Source organism: Miniopterus natalensis, chromosome 8 (genome assembly GCF_054644295.1).
Source record: "Miniopterus natalensis isolate mMinNat1 chromosome 8, mMinNat1.hap1, whole genome shotgun sequence".
Classification (NCBI taxonomy): Eukaryota; Metazoa; Chordata; class Mammalia; order Chiroptera; family Miniopteridae; genus Miniopterus; species Miniopterus natalensis.
In genome coordinates this window covers 21,957,969-21,978,936 of record NC_142088.1, presented here as the reverse complement: position 1 = coordinate 21,978,936, position 20,968 = coordinate 21,957,969, and the positions used below count along the sequence as shown (strand labels likewise).

The window sequence follows — 20,968 nt, the reverse complement described above, 5'->3', positions numbered from 1 at the left end:
TCCTGCACCCCATCTCGGGTCCTTCCCCGGGCCCTACATGGCGAGGCCCACTAGCCCCTGCCCGGGACGGGGCTCGCGGGTCCCGCGGAGGCGGGCTGGAAAAGGAGGTTAGGTGCCCTGAGAAGGAGGGTCGCCGAGCCCGAGGACGTGCCCCCGTCGCGGAGAAGGACCCGGACCCTTGGGCGGGAGCACCCAGAGTGTGGCCCTTCGCGCTGCCCCGCGTCCCGTTTTTTGCTCTTTATGAGCCCCTTTATATGTTATGTTTAGAAGGGGAAAGGCGTATTTGCTTTTTGACTTTTGGGGTCTTGAAGTTACTCTAAGGCTTATGTCTTATTCTCAGTGACCGGTAATTATTCTAGTTAAATTTAGTTGTTTTTCTGAGGGAGGATGGGTGGAGAGAGACTGTCCAGGTTTCAGTCACTTTTTAAGGCGTTCGCCAGAAAAGCTCCAAGAAGGGGACTTCAAGAGACTGCAGTTTAGAATCAGGCAGAACTGGATTGCAAAATTTGTGGGCAGAGCGGTATGTGTACAGGTGAAGACAACTAAAGCTTTCTTTTTTTTTCCTTTTTTAACAAGTTGCTTAAAGATGTACTTTAGACACCCGATATTTCAGTCAATCATAGACTATAAGAAGTGATTTAAACAATTGTAAGCAAAAACCAGTCTTTTATTAGATAGCAATGACGTGACACTAGGACTGTTTTCAGTGTTTGGAGTAGGGGCCCCGGAACCCGATGCCGGGGTTCGAATGCTGCCTCACTGCTTACGGGATGGGCAAAAGTAGGTTTACAGTTGTGGGTACGGGAAACAGTTAACAAAGCTACTGTGATCGTACCCCGAGGGTCTGTTTCCTTACAACGACTGTAAACGTACTTTTGCCCACCCCTGTATTTATTAACCTCTGCGCCACACTTGGGTCAGCTGTGAGAAGTAAATGCCACCTAGTAAATGTTGACTGTTATTACCATCATTGCCATTCAAATGCCAATTGAACTAGCTTTGCCAACGTGAACAGATAAGGGAGAATAGCCTGGTGGTTAGAGGAATAAAATTATAAAACCTCTTTGCTGAAGATCTAGGAAAGGATTGGGCTGGTTAAATGACTGGGTGGTTATTTAACCATGTGATTCATTGTAGTGGTGAGGATTTATTTATTAAAGAAGTTAGACCACCTGACGCTTGAAACGGTTGCTTAATTGAAGGCTCCATATGTAATCCATATTTTTTTAATTTGGTAGAAGTGGAAAGTTTTAAACATCATTCTTCTTTAATCATTAGTGATTTTTTTAGTTACAGCAGTAAAATTGCCTGAATTAAATTTCACTGAACCTCAAATCTTAATTTTCTTTTTCAGATAATTTTAAAATTATTGGTAATATCTCATTGGTCAAAATATCTTTTAAAAATATAGTTAATTAGATTAATTAGTAGATTAATACTATCAACTTGAAATTTATCAAAATAAAAATATAGTACCTGATAAGAGTCAATATAGGTTGATCTTAATTCAAAATGAAAAATATCAGTAAGATACAGAACCTGAAGGTTTCAAAGATAAAACTGAAATTGGCAATGCAGAACGTTGAATTCACAAAAATACATTTTTCATTTGACTGAGAAATTTAGTTAAGGAAAAACTACTTAAGTGTTCCAAAATAAGTAAACACCCAGTATGATGGCTTTGGTGTGTTTTCAACAGTGACAGTCTTATATTTGGCGGTGTCGCCATGCAATACCTGGGGTAGTTAGGTGCTTTTACTTGGAGTGCCTTCTTTAAGTTTACTTAGACTATTAACTGCAAAGTTTGGGTCTTAATGATTTCCTGCATGGTTCATTTACTATGGTCCTCATGAAGACACATTGTTATCTGGAGAACAGAAGCTTGGAAAATATTTTTTTATTATAGGTTTTTGGTTTTTTTGTATATGACGGCATGATGTGGTATGATGTAAAGACTTCCATGGGCTTTGAAGTCCTAATTGTTCTGGGTTGGTTTTTCTTCCTACTTAGTTTTGAATCTGAGCTCTAATGCTCTCTGTGACCTTAAGGAAGTTATTTGACAGCTTTGGTTTTCTTACCTATAAATACAGATAATAAGATCTACCTCAGAGTCATCGTGAGGATTACATGAAATAATTTGTAAAGTTCTCAAAGAGCAAAGAGGTAAAAAGGGGTGTGTCCATATGTGGTAAGAAATGGATAGTAACCAAGATCACAGGGGAATTTATAGGGAGGACCAACTTTAGATCAGAGAGACACTGTGAACACTAGCCTGAAGTTTTTTTCACTGAAAAATGAAAAGTTAAAATAGGTTACTGTTTCTATATAAATTTACATAAATTTAAAATTTTGATGTTGATTTAGCACGCTATAACTTTCACCCATCTTTAAAAAATAAATTATTCTATAAAATATTTGTGAATTAGTAGTCTTATTTAATTTTGACACCACTGATTCATATTAATTTTGTATAGATCATAAAAGGTGCATTATGTCATTTACCTGCTCTAAAAGATGAAAGACATTTTCTAAAGTACTTTTGAGCAATATTTTTTAAATGTCATCAATCAGATCTGATACTGATATTGAATAGATTTCAGGATGCTTTAAATCTTGAGACACTAAACAAGGTGCATAGAATTAAGAGAAACTGTAAACCTCAAGTGGCTTTATTCTTTAGCTGTTTGGGGATTTATCCTCAGACTATTGGTTTTAATGGATAAATTTTACTACATAAAAGTCTATAGGAGAAAACAAGATAATCAGATATTAAGACAGATTTTTAGAAATTACAGCTGAGGATTGCCTCTAAGTTTTTGAACAAATAGAAATGCTCTTGAATAAAATCAAAACAGCAGTAGCCCAAGCATGGCCCACAGAGATATGAGTGACTGCACCCTGAATAGTCTCTTCCTCTTTGCCATATGGTAAATATGTATAAACAATAAAAAGCCCTTTTTCCCTATAAATAAAAACATCTAACTTAACAATTTCTTCCTAATCTTTGCTTTTGCAATAAGGTAAAATCCATTTTAAAAAATGTTTTTATTGATTTTGAGAGAGAGGAAAGGAGAAGAATAGAGAGAAAAATCTATCGGTTGCCTCCTGCACACCACCTACTGGGGATCAAGCCCACAACCTGGACATGTGCCCTGACCGGGAATTGAACTGGTGAATTCTTGGTTCGTGAGTCGACAACGTCCAGGCTAAAATCCACTTTTTAAATGTAGTATAAAACATTCTAGAAAGCAGTTTGCCAGCAAAATTTAATGCCTTAGTGTGTGTTCTGAAGTCCAATCATTAGCTGTATAGGTGACATGTTTAATACTTTCTCCTGTTCTCTTATCCAACCCCAAGGCTACTTGCTTAAGAAATAAGCTTCTCAGATCAATTTCAGGGTTTTATAGGGGTGGGGTATCGGGAGGAGGCCTTTATTCTGAAGCTTCCATGGCTCCAAAAGATGCTCTATTAGTAAATATTTTCATTGTAGAAAAAAATGTAATTTGCTGCTGAGGTCTTTGTTTCAGTAGTTCTAGAATGTGAGAGTTGAAACAAAAACTTAGTCCAAATGCCTGGTGTTAGATAAGGAAACAGGTTAAGTCACCTATCACAAGGCAAGGGAAGTTCTCTGTAAAGTCAGTTCTAGTCTTTCGTTCTCGTCGGTTGAGTAAGCTCACGGTTCCACTATACAAGGCTTGTAATGGCTATTTTATAATAAAACCTGCAAACAAAATCTAGTATTTTTCTTTCTGTGTAGGAAAATAAAATATACATTGAATACCTTCTCATTACAGAGAAAAATGCTGCTATGAAGACATAATTATATCTTTCACATAAATGAAGCTACTACTATCATGATTTTAGCGCCGCAGAAAAGAAGAGCTTCAGTGGACAAGAGGGCATTTTGGGGGGTAGTAGAATGCTTGAGGCCTGGAATTTAAACTTGAGCTACTTCCTGAAGGTAATAATTTTATTTTTAACTAATTGAAAGCAATAGCTGTCATAAAAGTTCATTATTGTCCATTACAAATTAAGGAAAAAGTCACATTATACCTTGTAAGTCACATAGGTACTTTGTTATGTTTATGGCTATCTGTTGGAAAATACCTAGTTATTTAATATTAATATCTTCATTCTTGAAAAAACTTTACTTTGACATATTTAAAGGCAATGCAGATTAGTAGAAAGATTAGGGGAGGAAGGAATAATACTTTACACTGCATTCAAATTATTTTTTAAAAGGGTGTCTTTCTTAAAAATGTGCTTTTAATCTCCAGATCAGCAATGGGTTAGGTCAATAGATAATGAAACGCAATTTTGTGTGCAGAAACTAAGTAGTATTTTCCCAGTGCAATCACTAAAAGCTTGTTTAACTCACAGTACAGTTGTATTGTACTACATACTGAAAGGAAAATTTTGAGTTTTCAGGTCCCAGAAGACATTAGAAAAATAAGTTATCTTTCTTCCATTGGCAGGATCCCAGTCTGGGCAAAGTTCTGAAGTGAGTGGTTTATGTTTGGCAGTCTTCCTCGTTTTAACATCGTCCCCGCCCCTGCTTTAGTACACTTCCGGGACATTCATCCTGCCCCACATCCTCACTGCAGCATCTAGCTCAGTCAGGCCTGCCCAATCCCTTTTAAGTGCTCTGAGCCTCAGATGTACTTGCTTTCTCACCTCTAAATTAAACTTTTCACTGTAGCTGTTTTTAACTTACCTTAAAGGAAGAAAGCTATCCTTATGTAAATTTACACAAATTTGTTAATGACTGATACTATTTACAAAGTTTTCTTTTTGAGAGAAAATACTTATTAACTTCAATGAAAATTTCACTGATGAGCCCTGGTCGGGTAGCTGAGTTGGTTAGAGTGTCATCCCCATACACCAAGGTTGCTAGTTCCATCCCTGGCCAGGGCACATAAAAGGAGCAATCAATGAATGCATGAACAACAAATCAGTGTTTCTCTCTTTATTCCCCTACCTCTCTCTCTAAAATCAATGAATTAAAAAAAATGTTTTTAAAGAAAATTTCATTGATGAAATTTTAGACAGGGTTAAAGAAATTAAATAAAATGAAAAAAATTTAGGCCAGAAGGGATAATTTGTAATAAGATCAGTGCACCTTAGGAAGCTAAGAGTACATTTTTAGAATTCTTGCCCCTAAGCTATTTGCAGTTTATAACTTCTCCCAAGCTCTTGAATAGCTTTCTGATGAGGTCAGAGATCTTTAGATTGCTTGGTGGAGGGCTTTTGTGTATTAGGGATTGCCCATAATTAAATTACAACCAAGGAAAGTTGAGAACCAATGAACAAAGAACCTCTTTTAGCATCTTTAATTTGTTAACCTATCAAAAAAAAAAAAAAAAAGATTTAAAGCTATGACTAATGAAGGAAGGAGGGAACTTTGTTCCCTCAAAAACATTTCTGTTATAATAATAGAGTCGGCTTTGAGATCAATCAATACATGTAGATTTGAGTCTTTGCTCAGCCACTTACTATGTTTGTAACCTTGATAAAAGTTACTTAATTGTCTGAGTCTTATTTCCTCATATGGAAATTGGAGAAAGTAACTGAATCGAAGGGTTGTTGAAAGGATTAAATAAATGACATATCTAAAACACTTTTAGCATAGCTCTATACCATGGTAAGTGCTCAGTAAATTATAACCTTATAACCTTGAGCAGAGAGCAATTTTCTTTTCTGTAAAACGGTGATAATAGGTCCTACATCACAGAGTAGTAGAGTGATTGTTAATCTAGCTAATAATTAAGTTTAAAAGCATTCAATAGACATTAAATCATCTATTCTATCATAATAAGTACTTATATTTAAATATCAAAATAAAGAGCTCTCAGCCCTGGCCGGTGTGGCTCAGCAGTTAGAGCATCAGCCCCCTCACTGAAGGGTCTCAGGTTTGATCTCAGCCCTGGTCATGGTACATGCAGGAGGCAACCAAGCAACGTGCCTCTCTCACACTGATGTCTCTCTCTCTCTCTCTCTCCCTCCCTCCCCCTTCCCTCCCTGCCCCCTTCTACTCTCTTTAAAAATCAATGGAAAACATAACCTTGGATGAGTATTAACAAAAATAAGTAAATAAAGAGCTCTCAAAAGTATGTCTTAATATCATGTTTAGACAGTATTTCAGTATATTTAATTTACTTTAAAAATTATGTTATATTCATGACAGTAGTTATTTCAGTTTTAATAAGTCCCTCAGTAGGACTTATTTTCAGTGGAATTAAACTTTGTAAAAGTTTTCTCTGTGAATAGAATTTATTTTTCTGCTCAGTGCACGTTAGAAGTCAGTCAATAAACAATAGTCAAATGAATTTTTTAAATCATCAGGATAACCAACTATTAGAAACAAAATCTTAGAACTAGATGGGATCTTAGAGCTCACTCATACTGACTCATTTTAAAGAACTAGAAATGGAAGTTCAGAGAAAGTAACAATTTGGACTTTTTTATCAAATCTAGACTAACCCCAAGCTTTTTCTCTACTACGTTTATGAGATGTGTGAATTTTTAAACTAAACAATAATATTGAAATACAGCCTATTAGTCATCTTAAAGAGTAAAAGTTTTTATATTTTTTCAAGGATTTATTTAGTATATTTAGGTATCTATTTAGGTGAAATTTTGACCTTAGTTTGCATAATTATAGGTAGTAAAATAATTTATTGAGTACTGACAGTATACTGGGAACTTCACCAAGCCCTTTGCATACATTATTAATCTTTATAACAACCCTATGAGATGGATGCAATATTATTCCCAATTTACAGATGACAAAACTAAAGCTCAGAGTAGTGGTTAACTAATTTGACAAGTAAGTACTAAACTGAAATTCAAACCCATACTACATGACTACAGAACACTCTCTTCGACTGTTTTATACCATTTTACTAACAAAACCCTCTCAGTTTTTATCTTAGAAGTTAATGAAAAAATAATATATTTTCTCGTACACCCTAACTCCAACATTGTCTACTCTAGAGTGTAGCAACTTAACCAAAAATTTCAAGATAATTTTGAAGTTTATATACTGTGATTTGTTATTGGCTTTAGTTTACAGTCACCGTGATTGCCTTTTTTTTTTTTTTTTTTTTTTTTTTAAGTACAGTTTTAGTTTTAGATTTACAGAAAAACTGAGCAAGTCATACAAAAGTTTCCATATTTCTTCCCCCACTACTTACCCCTTCCCCAGCAAACAGTTTTTCCTATTATTAGCATCTTGCATTAGTGTGGTACATCTCTTAAAATTAATAAACCAATATTGATACTTTATTATGAACAAAAGTCCATAATTTTCATTAAGGTTCACTCTTAGTGTTACGCAGTTTTATGGATTTTGACAAATGTGTAATGTCATGTATCCATCATTACAGTATTATAAAAAAATCATTTCATCACCATAAAAATCTCTTGTGCTTCATCTGCTCATCTCTCCATTACCCTCACATAACCAACCTCTGGTAACAACTGGTCTTCTTACTATGTTTATAGTTTTTTTTTGCCTTTTGAATGGCACGTATTTGGATTCATACAGTATGTAGCCTTTCAGACTGGCTTTCACTTAACAGTATGCATTTAAGGTTTGCTAGTCTGCAATTAGATCAATATGTGGATTCAGTTCTGTTTTTCTTTAGAATTTTACATTTTCACTACATTGCATTTGGATTTCTTTTGATTTATCCTGGTGCATTTTGTATTTCCTTTATCTATGGATTCATGTCTTCAGTTTTGAAAAATTGTCAGCTATTATCTCTTCAAATATTGTCTCACCCATTTTCTCTTTTCTATCCTGTGACTCCAATTATAGATATGGTGTACATTCTCATTCTATTTTTCTAATTTCTCTTCTGCGTATTTTTTATTTCTGTTTTTCCTATAATGCATTCTGGATAGTTTTTTAAAATCTGTCTACCAATTTAGTAATTCTTTCTTTTTAAATATTTCAGATATATTTTTTTATTGTTGACACTATTACAGATGTCCCCTATTCCCTCCCTTCTCCCCTCTACCCAGCCTCCGCCCCCTTACCCTGCCCTGCCTTCTCCACATTGCTGTCTGTGTCCATGGGCTGTGCATAAATGCATATATGTTCTTATCCATTGCTTTTTTAATTTTAGCAATTACAGTTTTCATTTCTGAAAGTTCTGTTTGGTTCTTTTTCAGTTTTGATACTCTCATTGCCTACTTATTGCTGTGATTCATTCTTTTTATTTCTTTAAACATTAAATAATTATTTTATATTCAGTATTATATGGGTTGAATATTTGAAGGTTTTAGGGAGTTTCTAAATTTGCTGACTCTTATGGTGGTTATTTCCTTGTGTTTTTGCCATTGATCTTAATGTAAAAGGAAACCAAAGCCTTATTTGGGCTTGTGTTCCTCCAAATAATAGGTGCATTTTTTTCTTACTGAAAGCCAGGCTACAGTTTTGGTTTAGGACCTTTCAAGTTCTTAGTTTTATCTTGGGAGTAAAGTCTCCTGCCCTATCAGCTGCTTGTCTAAGCCCCAGTTTCCCAGCCATAAAATGTGTATTAGCACTGGCCTTTGGGGAGATTTTTCTCTTTGCTTGTGCTTATCACTTAGGTTTTAGCTCACAGCTTTTGCTTTTTTTTTTTCCTGTGGGGAGAGGAGGGAGGATGGGGAATGGCCTCTGGTTTTTTACTTCCTGTAGCAGATCCCAGACACAAAGATTTTTAGATCAACTCTCTATATTTTGTTTTATAGCAAGAGAGTCCTCTATGGTGTCTAATCTGCCATATTGTCATTAGAATTTTCTTTTTATTTTTTAAACACCTTTTTAAAAATATTCTTAAGATATATACACACACACACAAATATACACATATATATAGTGTAAAAACTTCAGAACAGAAAGTTATAAAATTTTTCTCTTACAGCTCAAAAAGCAACTACAATTTTTTGGAATTTTTGTAATAGATTAGAATACAAGTGAAAATTTAAAATCTTAAAGGAGAAGCAATTTAAAGATATTTCATAGTTATATATTAAAAATAAGAGTGATTTTATAACCTATTACAATTTATATTTGAGGTAGAAATAGTTTCAATATTTTGGAAATAGGAAATGGCTAACCTTATAGATTTATGAAATGGTTAATTTTACAAATGAATGCTTACATACTATCACAGAAAAATAAGTTTTAATGTATTCAAATATATATGCTAAATAAATCTAAAGTATAAGGTATACATTTAAATTAGGGTTTAGGGTGATGGATTTATTGTGTATCCTAATTGTGATGGTGGTTACATAGACACATTTATTAAAATCCATAGAACTATACGCACACAGAAAAGTTCAATTTAATGCATGTTAATTTAAAAAATAAAATTTTAAAGATTTAAAAATATGTATGCTGTCCTTTGAAAAATAAAATAAAATGGGTGGGTTCTTAAAAAGATTCTATGAGGTTTATTTTATATTATAAATTTTCAGTGGTATTCTTCAGTTTCATTTTAGCCTTACTCCAGTTTTAAGACATAAAATATATATATTTTAAGATAATACAGAATCCTGTACTCACTACAATATAGTAGGGGTTTGTGAACCTCAGCGACACTGACATCTTTGTTGTGGTGGCTGTCCTGTGCATTTTAAAATTTTTAGCAGTACCCCATTAGATACCAGAAGCACTCTCCCCTACCCCACATTGTGACAACCAAAAATGTTTCCAGAGATTGCTGAATATCCTTGAGGGCTGGGGAGTATGTGAGGAGACCAAATTGCCACAGTTGAAAATCACTGTACTAGGCCTTAATGGCTCAAACGTTTTGGAATACATATTTATTTATGTTCAAAGCTTGTCTGATTGTATATTATGGTAAGAGTTATGTATTCATAATCTCGACCTATACCAAGAGATATTTTCTGAAATTATTTAATGTTACAGTGGGGTACAACTAACTCATAAAGTTAAAAAGCTTTATTTTTATTAAATCTTTGTAAAATGAGAATTTTAGAAGTATTTGAAGGGTATAACAGTACATTCCACATAATAGCAATCTTAATAAGCCAGTATGTGAGTATACTTAAGGATAGGAAGAAGGAACTATGTAACACTATATTCTGCCTTGAATATATTCTGTTGCCTTGGCAAGTCATTTAGCAAAAATGTTTATTTTCTTATTTATAGAATGGCAATAATTTAACCTAAGCTGTATACAGTGGGGGAGATGAGGGATTTGTTTTAGACATAGACTTTGTAAAAATGTTAAGGGCTTTAGTTGATCAGATATTTGAACTCTTTCAGCTATTAAATAATAGAAGAAAATGGGATTGAATATGATATCAGCATGGAACAGTCTCATGATTCATTAATAGTCAACCATAATGATCCTGAAGATTCAAAAACAGACTCTCAGGTAATTTGAGGTAGGGATTCAACTGGGAACTTTTTGCCATTCTGAGGGAAAACAGCATGCCATTTAACAACTTTTTATGCTTAAGGAATAGTGTTATACCTTATGTTTTCAAGAATTTTAACATTGTGTTATCCACAATTCTATCATTTAATTTTATATATTCATAAAATTTTATCACAAGGAAAATCCATATATTGAATTGTACTTCATCACTTCAGGTTGTGTTTCATGGACAATTTTATTTCAATAAAGTTGAAATTAAATATAATAAAAATCAACAATTTCACTTAAAAACTGCTTTCTGTCTATTAGTCTGTGAATTGACAACTCTTGCAAAGTATAAAGTGGATAATTAACTGAAAAAAGAATATCTTTTCATTTTTATTATAAACATTATATTTTTTAAAAAAAATTGTGATGTTATGTTTTACAAACACCCAAGTGATTATTTATTTATTATTTTTTTGCAAAGCATTTAACCTGTATGGACTCCAGGGATCCTTCCTTTGGACAAAATAGTTCTGGTAGAATTTTACCCATCACTATTCATGAAGATAATTCACTCACATCACAGAATATACCAGGGCCCCTGACTCAGGCACAGACTCTTTCTGCAGAGCAATTTGACCTAGTGGACCAAACTGGGCAACCTGTTCCATATGAACTTCAGTCTTTGGGGGATTCTAATGCACAAATGGTGAGTATATAAATAACTAGTTTTATGCTATTTAGCAAATTGTATTACTCTTACTAGATGACCTTAATTTCTTTATTTTTCAATTTTTCAATTACAGTTTCCTTTCAGTAATATTTTGTATTGGTTTCAGGAGTACAGAATAGTGATTAGACAAACATATAAAATGTGTTCCCCCTGATATTTCCAGTACCCACCTGACACCACACATAGTTATTACAATATTATTTACTATATTCCCTATGCTCTACTTTACATTCCCATGACAATTCTGTAACTACCAATTTGTATTTCTTTTTTAAAAAAATATGTTTTTATTGATTTTAGAGAGAAAGAAAGCAAGGGTGGAGGAGAGAGAGAGAGACACCAATGTGAGAACAAAACATTGATTGGTTGCCTCCTGCATGCCTCCTATTGGGAATGGAATCAGTGTCCCTTCTGTGTGCACAAGATGACACTCAACCAACAGCTACACCAGCCAGGGCTCAATTTGTATTTCTTAATTCCTTCACCTTTTTTATCCAGTCAATTTCTTGACACTGTTGACTTACATTGCTTTAAAAATACTCTTTCCATGACATTCATTTTTAAGTTATGAAGGATTTTAAACGATTTCCTTTCAGTAGTACCAAATAGTACTTCAAACCAGTAGCTCCAGCCACTATGTTTAGGTGCACTGGTGCTTTGAGATCAGAAATACCATAATCTGTACCATAATCTGTAACTAGTGCTAAAGTTCAGAGTTTACATGTAACTTAATTACTTTATTTATTTATTATTATTTATTTATTTAAATCCTCAACTGAGGATATTTTTTCCATTACTTTTCAGAGAGAGTAGAAGGGGGCAGTGGAGAGAGAGAGAGAAAAACATCAAGGGGAGAGAGACTCATTGATTGGTTGCCTCCCGAATGCTCCCAACCGGGGCTGGGATCAAGCCTGCAATCGAGGTACATGACCTTGACCAGAATCAAACCCGGCACCCTTCGGTCTGAGGGCCGATGCTCTAACCACTGAGCCAAACAGGCTAGGGCTGACTTACATTTATTTTTTGTATGATGTTTGAACTCAAGGTTATTGCTTTATCAAATCTCAATCACATGCTAGTGTGCTTTCTTGAAAAAGAAAGCAGTGGAAGTACTAATGGTATACTGGAAATTAGACACACCCTTGATGATTTTTGTAGGTAGATATATATTTGTCATGTGAATAACAATGCATAAATATGAAAATACTGCTTTAAACTGTTAGCTAAAAGTATTTATGACAAAGTTTATAGTTTGAGTAGAAGAGATGAAAGATGGTTTGGATTTAAATAAAGAAAGTAACTGAGAAAAACTTGTAAGTTGCTTTCTGATTGATTAGAATGTAGATTAGTAATACTATGAAGAATTATGTAGCTCTTTTGTTTACCTGTATTTTACAAATGTTCTACAATGAATATTTATTAATTTCATAATTAAAATAATTTTAAAAATCATAACTTTGATTATAAATTATACCACAAGTAAACAACCATTTTATCTAAAATTAATCCTTGTTTCTATTATTTTTAGTCTAGAGCATTGTGGAGTTAACCTCTGTCCTTTTGTTCCCTTATAATCCAGCTAAATTCTGGGGTTGAGAGTAATTGGTTGAGAAGTGGCCAAGTGTAGACAAGTGATTTTTGTATGTGTTCAGGCTCAACAAATTTCTGGGCTTACTTTAGGACTGAAATGCAAGGTAAGGGTAAGCTTCTGTAACCATACTGCATCACCAGCAGAGGTTAATATGCAATAAATAATCTAGATGGGAACCAACTACATTTTAATATTTCATGTGCAGAATGAAATACTTTTGTAATTCTCCTGTTATTTGACATTTATTCTAGTTTCTCTCAGAACATTTGGAAAGTCTGTATGTTCTGATAGAAAGATCAAGGAGTCTAATAAATGTATGAAGGTTTAGCATTTTACACATAGTACCTTTCCTGAAAAGCATGTTAAAGTTGTTTGTTTAACTAAAAAAAAAAAAAAAAAAAAAGAGTTCTCTTCTCTTTGTAATTGTATTAAACTTTCTATACAGAATGATTATACAGGTGATTTTTACATTGTTTGGGGTAGGAGATGATACAGATGGTTATTTAAAGCTGTGAAATAGGAAACGTGTGCCCTGGCCATTGTGGCTCACTTGGTTGGAGTGTCATCCTGTTGTCTGGTACACCAAAGAGTCACAAGGGTCACAGATTCGATTCCTGGTCGGGGCACATACCCTTAGGTTGCGAGTACAGCAAGAGGCAACCAATGGATGTGTCGTCGGTCCATTGTTTCCCCCCCCACCCCCGCCTCTCTCCCCTCCCTTTTCTTCCCCTCCATTCCTCTCTCTCTAAAAAATCAGTAGACATATCCTCAGGTGAGAATAAAGAAAGAAAAAGAGAGAAATAGGAAACATGTGGCATGAAGCATGGAAATAAATGTAAGAAACATAGAGAAGTATATGAAAATTTTCAAGACCCAAAGATCAGAAAGTGGTGATATTCTGGGAAACTTAGTGGAACTTTTTAGTTTTTTTGTTTGTTTTAATAGACTTTACTTTTTAAAGCAATTTTAAGTTCACAGTAGAATTAAGGGGAAGATACAGAGATTTCCCATATATCCCCTGCTCCCCTACCACATGCATAACCTTCCCCATTATGAGCATCCCCCAGCAAGTGGAGATTATTGAAAAAGTGTTTCCTTCCTTCCTTCTTCCCTTCCTTCCTCCCTCCCTTTCTTTTTCTTTCTTTAATATAGAAGCTATCAAGGAGCTAGTAAAGATTCTGTAGTGGGTAAATGAATATGAAATGATTACAGAGTTTTTGGAGTGAAGCAGGATGGTATTTTTAATTTATTAGATAGGTTATACACAGAGAGCCCAATAATTTTGAGACTACTCATTAGCCAAGCTTTTCTGATAATTTTCATGGTCTGCCTCAAATAGGATATATTCCAGCAGATAACTCTTCAAAACTATGTTTGTTTTCATAGCAAAGATGAAAGATAATTTGCTTTTTTAATAGGAGAAGTAATACTACCAAATTACATAAATTGAAAATAGTTTTTTAGGTACCAAGTGAAGTAAGCTAAGCAGAGAAAATAGAGAAGACTCTTCATTGTGCTTGGGAAACAGTTTCAGATCAGTCTTAATTATGACATTTTCATATGATTGACTAAATTATAAATATATGTGTTTTATTTGGATTTTATAATAACCACAGCACTCTTATTTTCTATGAATTAATGAAATATTTTCACAGATATTTAATCTCATTATAAGGAATAAAGAATTTAAAGCAATATTCTTATTGTTGCCTTCTTTAGCCTCGAGAGCATTTTGTATTGTTTTGTTTTTGTCTTTTTTAGGTTTAAGTAACATCATCAGATATCAGGAGGCAGTACAGAGTAGTGATTAAAAGGAGTCAGATAGCTTGAGTTTGAATTTCTGTTACCTTGCATAAATTTTGTAACCTCTGTATGACAGTTTTCTGATGTATAAAAATGTATATACTCCATATACATGTCATGAACATTAAATAAGGTAATACATGTAAAGTCCTGCCACTTAGTATGCACTCAGCAAATGTAAAGCAGTTGTCATCTTCAGACTTTACAGTTACTTTTTCATGCTGAAGTGATAAGAGGTATGGCAAGATATTTTTATCTTAAGAAACATGATAAACCTTGATGGGGGGTGGTGGTGGTGACAATTCCTATTCTTAATTTCTGGAAAATGTTTATGAATATATTTAAAGCATTCTACTTTGTCAAGGTTGGTTTTTATTAATTTTTTTCCAATTTAGTTTTTTTCAAATGACCCTCTTAAAAGGGGGAACACAATCTCTGTGAGGAATCCAGCAGTGTTTTCATGTTTTACATAGCAATAGAGAAGTCTGGGGAGGTGGGTTGGAAAGAATAAGGAGAGTTGCTTTCCCTAGGTAGAGATAAAACAGTAAAAAAGTGTCAGTAGAAAGTAGTATGTTAGATAATAAAGTTCACAGAGTGCCCAAAAAGTCTGGCACTATAACATAAACTTGTTTTCAAATAATTTATTAGTTGTATTTTTAAATAATAGCTTCTTCAACTTCAGACTCCTTTTTAGTTTACATTCCTCTAAATTGGAGGCAATGGGTTCAGTTATTAACCTGAAAAAAGTATAATAAGCCTACACTTTTCTCTGTGTTTTTAGATTTTTGGGGGACTCTGTAGTGTTCCCTATAGACCAAGACAGGATATATAGAAATGCAGAGCTATAAAAACAAAACTGTTTAATTAGACATCTACAAGTTACTGTATTTTAATTAATAAAATGACTTAAAATATGGATGATTACCACACAAACAGTACTTAAAAAAACATGTATGGATAATACAATAAATATTAAAAAGTTTATACATTTAGTTCAGTCAGAGCCTTGTTAAGATTACTGTCATTAGATCTCACCCATGTGTAATGACTAAGACCATAGGTGGTTAAGATCATAGTACATAGGGTCAAACTGCCTGTTTTATATTCTAGCTTTACCACTTACCAGTTGTGAGACTGAAAATTTTTTTATGTATCTCAGTGTTTTCATCTATAAAATGAGGGAACTAATAGTATTGGCCAAAGAGGTAGGCATGTCTTTAATAATTTAAGTAATAACTCTGTTAAATTATTGTAGGCTTATGCATTTGATGTCTTTTTTAATGCTCCCAAGATGATTGTTCCCAAATCATCAGAAAATGGACAGATGCTTCGTGTAATTCCATCTACCCAGACAGAAATGGCACAAGTGATTATACCTCAGGGGCAACTTGTGGATATGAATAGTCCTCGGGGTGAGTAATAATGGGACATATTACACCTCATGAAAGTCAGTGCTAAAATTGATTTCTGTGGGTGAGGTTGTGAACTGAATAAGTAGACAAAGTTTCTTAGCCCAAATAAATTTTAAGTTCATTTTTCAACTCCTGTCTAGGTTAGCTGTCTATTTCATTTTGGAATTCTGTGAAGCTGGTTGACTCTTGCTTCCTCCTAAATGACCAGTGAGCATAAAATAAATTCTTCTTAATTATGATAACAGTAATAATAACAACAGCAGTAACAAGAACATAGTGCTAATAGCTACTGTAGAAGATTTTACATTTGTGTTTTTGTCAATATTGTTGTTAGTTGTGTCACTTATTACTTCTTTTTAGTGATTCTTTTCATCCTCTTTGCTCTTTTTCTTCTTTCTTTGTTCCTTCAGGTTCAGAAAGGAGACTTATATATTCCCAGTTTCTTTTTATTTTTCTTTACTTATTTAATGATATCACTGTTCTATTCCTTCTGCTTTCCTAGGTTTTCCATCTATTTGAATCTCTTTTCTAACATCATAGCTACACTCTTTTGTCGCTTGTTCATAGTTAATGATTTAGGGTAGATATTTTTACCTTAATGTTATGATTCTTTGTCTTTGTTAACAGTTGCTGAAACATAAGGAAAAAAACATAGTTTGCAGAAAACATAACAACATGGTATAGAAACAAAAAAGATCAGTTTAACATTTTCCTGTTATATTGTGAAACTCTTAATACATATAACAATTACTTCTACCACTTTCTTTTTTAATATATCTTTATTGATTTCAGAGAGAGGGAAGAAGAGAGATAGAAACATCAATGATAAGAGAATCATTGATCGGCTGCCTCCTGCATGCCCCCCACTGGGGATTGAGCCCGAAACCAGGGCATGTGCCCTGACCGGGAATCAAATTGGGATCTCCTGGATTGTAGATTGATGTTCAACTGCTGAACCATGCCGGCTGGGCACTTCTACCACTCTTATATTCTAGCTGTTCAATATAAGTTCCAAAAACTTAATTAAAGAATTTTAGTAGTATTATCATTGGAAAATAAACAAGTTTATCAGATAAATTCTCAATAAAGCATTGCAAGTTTTGTTATCTTTAGCTTCAGAACATATCTTCCCTTTCCTTTTTCAAATATGTAAGTTCTAGTTGGTTATATTCTCATGGTCTTATTCAAGATATTGATACTGTTTTGTTCTTGTTCTTGTGGTTAAGATACCTCTGAAGAGAAACCCAGCAACAGAAACTTACCAACTGTAAGAGTGGATGCTCTAGCAGACCATAGCAGTAGTTATATTGTGCATCCACAAGCATCCCTCACATTGCCCCAAAAGACAGTGACCAGGTGAGTCAGTGGGAAAAAGGAGCTCATCTTTTGTTATCACCATGAAAATACTTTAAAAAATTTTTATATCTAAAGCTGGCTAACTATGAAAAAGATCAGAAATTCAGGAAATACAATAGACTCTTATGAAATACATCTTTATTTTAATGGCATCTTGGCAACAAAGAAGCTACTCTAGAAGATATAAATTCCAGAGTTTTGCTTTTCCCCAGTGACACTCGCCTGTGATATTTTGAAGCAACCTGAAAATATCTGACTAAGAGTTTTTAGAATGAAGAAATACTTATTCTAGTTCCTAAAATTTTTAATGGTCTCATCACATTTTTATGCATTTAATGTTGTAAAGTGTTTAAAATGTGTTTTGTTAACATCTTTTTCAACTTTTATTTTTCCCTTACAATGACACTTTATAATAATTTAGGGAAATGTAGACATGGTTTTGTATTATTAACATTTTTTAATTGTAATATGAAAATATTTTGAAATTAACACAATACTTAAGACCTTTAGTCTTAGAACTTGACATAATATCATGAGGTTCTTAACAAGTCACCTGAAGATGTTTTATTAGCTAATTTTTTTAATAAATGGAAATAAGTATATAATGAGAAGAGTATAAAATAAGCTATTAGAGAGACAGATAAAATACTTGAATTTGTTAGAACTACAGGTACTTGGAAGAACAAATGTGGGCCTTTCATTAGCAGGTATTAAAATAATCGTGATTAAAGAAAACTAATTAATATAGCCATCAGATCAGTCTGTCATTATTATTACATTTTCTTATTGATGACCTCAGTATTTTATCTTTGACACTGCCTAAAAGAATAAAGCAGTTGAATGCCATGTGTATGTGTAACTTGTAATATGTATTTAAATATATTGTTCCCCCGTCCCAGAATACTTGAAGAACCGTTACTGGCTCCTCTCCAGCCACTTTCTTCTAACACACCTATATGGGCCTGCCGTCTTAGGAGCTGTGAGGTGAGTTAAAAACAACCCTTACCTAGATTCACTTAAGGAGCTACGGTTTATCCCAAAGTATCCACTTTTGAATACAACTGACAGAAGCTGTATCTGTAATACTTTGTTCATGTTCTAAATCTGATCTCATCTATTCTTTTATTCCTTAGAGATTGTACACTCTATTAAAGCAGAGATCATATAAATCTTCTCACCTCACTATTATTTCGTCCCTTGTCTTTCATGAAACTTTGCGATCATGTTTCTCTTTCTTTGCTTGTGCTTATTTATTTTCATATTCTGGGTGGAAATTCTTCAAAGTTCACTGTTTGACCTTATTTTATTTCTCTACTTTTTATCCCTTGTAGAGCTTATCAACTTTGTTGACTTTCAGCTATCACTTTTATAAAAATGATCCCCAAATCTATATCACTAGTTCTTTCTTTTTTATTTAATTTTATTGATACTATTGGGGTGACATTGGTTAATAACATTATATAGGTCTCAGGTGTACAATTCTATAATACATTATCTGTATAAAATATTGTGTGTATACACACACAGAGACATATACGTATTTGTCTCTATTCTAAGCATCTACATTTAAAAGGGGAAACCAAGTTAATTAGTAAATTCTGTGTTCATTAGATAAAAGTAACTATGCTAATTTCCATAAGCTAAGAGAAAAACCCGTTACTTATTTTTGGTACTAAGGTCAGATAGGAATTTCTCTCAAAGAAGGATCTTCACGAAAAGAATCTTGATATAATGAACAAATTCCTTCACATCATTTTTATATTAGATACATCACAATTTTCAAAGGTTTTCAAATAGATTCATGGCATCATATCAAAGTCAGTTTCAGTTAAGAAGCCCACAGGGATTCAGTGCATTGTGGCCAGTTTTATGCTGATTTCGTTGGATACAGGGATAGAGTTTTAAATATCTGGAAGAATGGATACATGATATATTCTTCAAGTTATCTTCCCTATATATTATTTGTCTCAAATAAGAATTTGATAGTGTGCCAGTGAGTTTGGCATTCTCTAACAAATACCTGGACAATATCTATTTGGTGAACTAGTTGAATTCAGATCATATCCACTGGTTGTAGTAGACCATTGATCTGAAAGGAGGAATGACATTCTCTTTTGAGAGCTGATGAGTCTTTCATCTTGGACAATCACATTATTACATTTTTTGTACAATGGAACATATTTGCTAATAATTTTGTTATTTAATTTTACTGCATGCAGAAAATTGGAGATTCATACCGGGGCTACTGTGTAAGTGAGACTGAATTAGAAAGTGTTTTAACATTTCACAAGCAGCAAACACAGAGTGTTTGGGGCACCCGCCAGTCTCCAAGCCCAGCCAAGCCAGCTACACGTTTGATGTGGAAATCCCAGTATGTCCCATATGATGGAATTCCATTTGTCAATGCAGGTACTTTTTAAAAGAAATATTTTAAAAGGTTCAGCAGTATCCATGATCCATTGTGAAACTGTGGTTTTTCTAAGGTGATACATTTTCATTTTGGTAGATGATAACTAAATGTTAATTGATAAAAATGTATATTAAACTAAAAAGAAAACTTATAGTAAATATAACCAATTTTTTATGTTATAAAATTGCCTTTTAATGTATTCAATGAATCATGCTTCCTTTGATTATTATGCTGAAAATAGAAAAGAAAAATATTGAAATTCCAGGTAGACCTGTTTAATACAAATTAAACAATAAGCAATTTTATTTTAAATATATATATATATATCTTGGGTTTTGTTTTTTGTTTTTAATCCAATCCATATATTCTCTTCTTCTCTTTTGGTTTGTCTTGTGCAAATTTATGTCCGTTTTATATAACTTAGAACTCTTGAGTTACTATATAGAATTGTACACAATCAAGAGTTATATAGAATTTTAATATTAGGGTTCTCAAGCATCAGGTGTATTATATATCGTATTCTCAAACACTAGTGTTTACTAAAGCAGTAGAGCTTCAAACAATTCCCAGAGATTCATCCTAGGACCAGTCAGACCCCACAGAACCTAAAAATAAGTGATTTATTTCAGGGCTATGCGGGTACTGATTCAGCTGGAAGAGTTGCAGCCTCATCCTGGACCTCTGAGGGTAAAGAGAAACACTTAGAGGAAGATAAGATAAACGTAACTTTTTCTGCCCAGGTTTATCGGTATTCTAAAAAGAAATGCAACATTTTTTTACATCCCTGGTTCTAATCCCCTTCTTAACTCTTCACAAGCAGCCACTATATAAATTTGGTGTGTATCTTTCCAGTCTGTTTTTATACTTTATTATACATGTTTGTATGTGTAATATATTTTGTCATTTTGAATATTTAAAACTACATAAATAGTAAACTATAGACATTATTATGTAAATTATTCACTCACCCTTAGTTTTGAAATCTATCCCTATTGATACTTATGGATCCCAGTTAACTCAATGTCATCATTATATAACAGTCCAGCATATGACCAAACCACAATTATTTTTCTATAAACAATCATCTAGGTTGTCTCCAACTTTTCAGTATTATAAAGAATACCATAGTCAGACCTCCACAATGTACATTTTCTGTTGAAAAGATGTAGTTTTTCTAGTGTACATGCTTTGAAGTGGAATTACAGAGTTGTGAACTATGCCCATTTCATCTTTACAGGATTTTCTCAAATTGTTCACTAAAGTGGTTGGTTGTACAGGTTC

The 20,968-nt window shown here is 33.4% G+C and overlaps 1 protein-coding gene across 11 annotated transcripts in view; it reads left to right on the top strand.

Moving 5' to 3' along the window:
• The first annotated feature begins 163 nt into the window (after nt 1–163).
• Nucleotides 164–20,968, top strand: part of CARF (calcium responsive transcription factor) — a 65,030-nt gene continuing 44,225 nt past the window's right edge. For 3 of the 11 annotated variants that reach the window (XR_001602911.2, XR_001602912.2, XR_001602910.2), the window contains exons 1-8: nt 168–532; nt 3,795–3,961; nt 10,283–10,394; nt 10,867–11,091; nt 15,765–15,921; nt 17,148–17,277; nt 18,177–18,261; nt 19,497–19,686. Coding sequence is in view for 7 of the 11 variants with exons in the window: in XM_016208866.2 (XP_016064352.2) it covers nt 10,326–10,394; nt 10,867–11,091; nt 15,765–15,921; nt 17,148–17,277; nt 18,177–18,261; nt 19,497–19,686 (856 nt within the window). In the remaining 4 variants the exon portion in view is untranslated. Of the gene's footprint in view, nt 533–852; nt 3,962–10,282; nt 10,405–10,866; nt 11,092–15,764; nt 15,922–16,074; nt 16,129–17,147; nt 17,278–18,176; nt 18,262–19,496; nt 19,687–20,968 lie in introns of those variants that run through there. The other 8 variants (XM_016208866.2, XM_016208868.2, XM_016208872.2 and 5 more) reach the window with 8 other exon arrangements.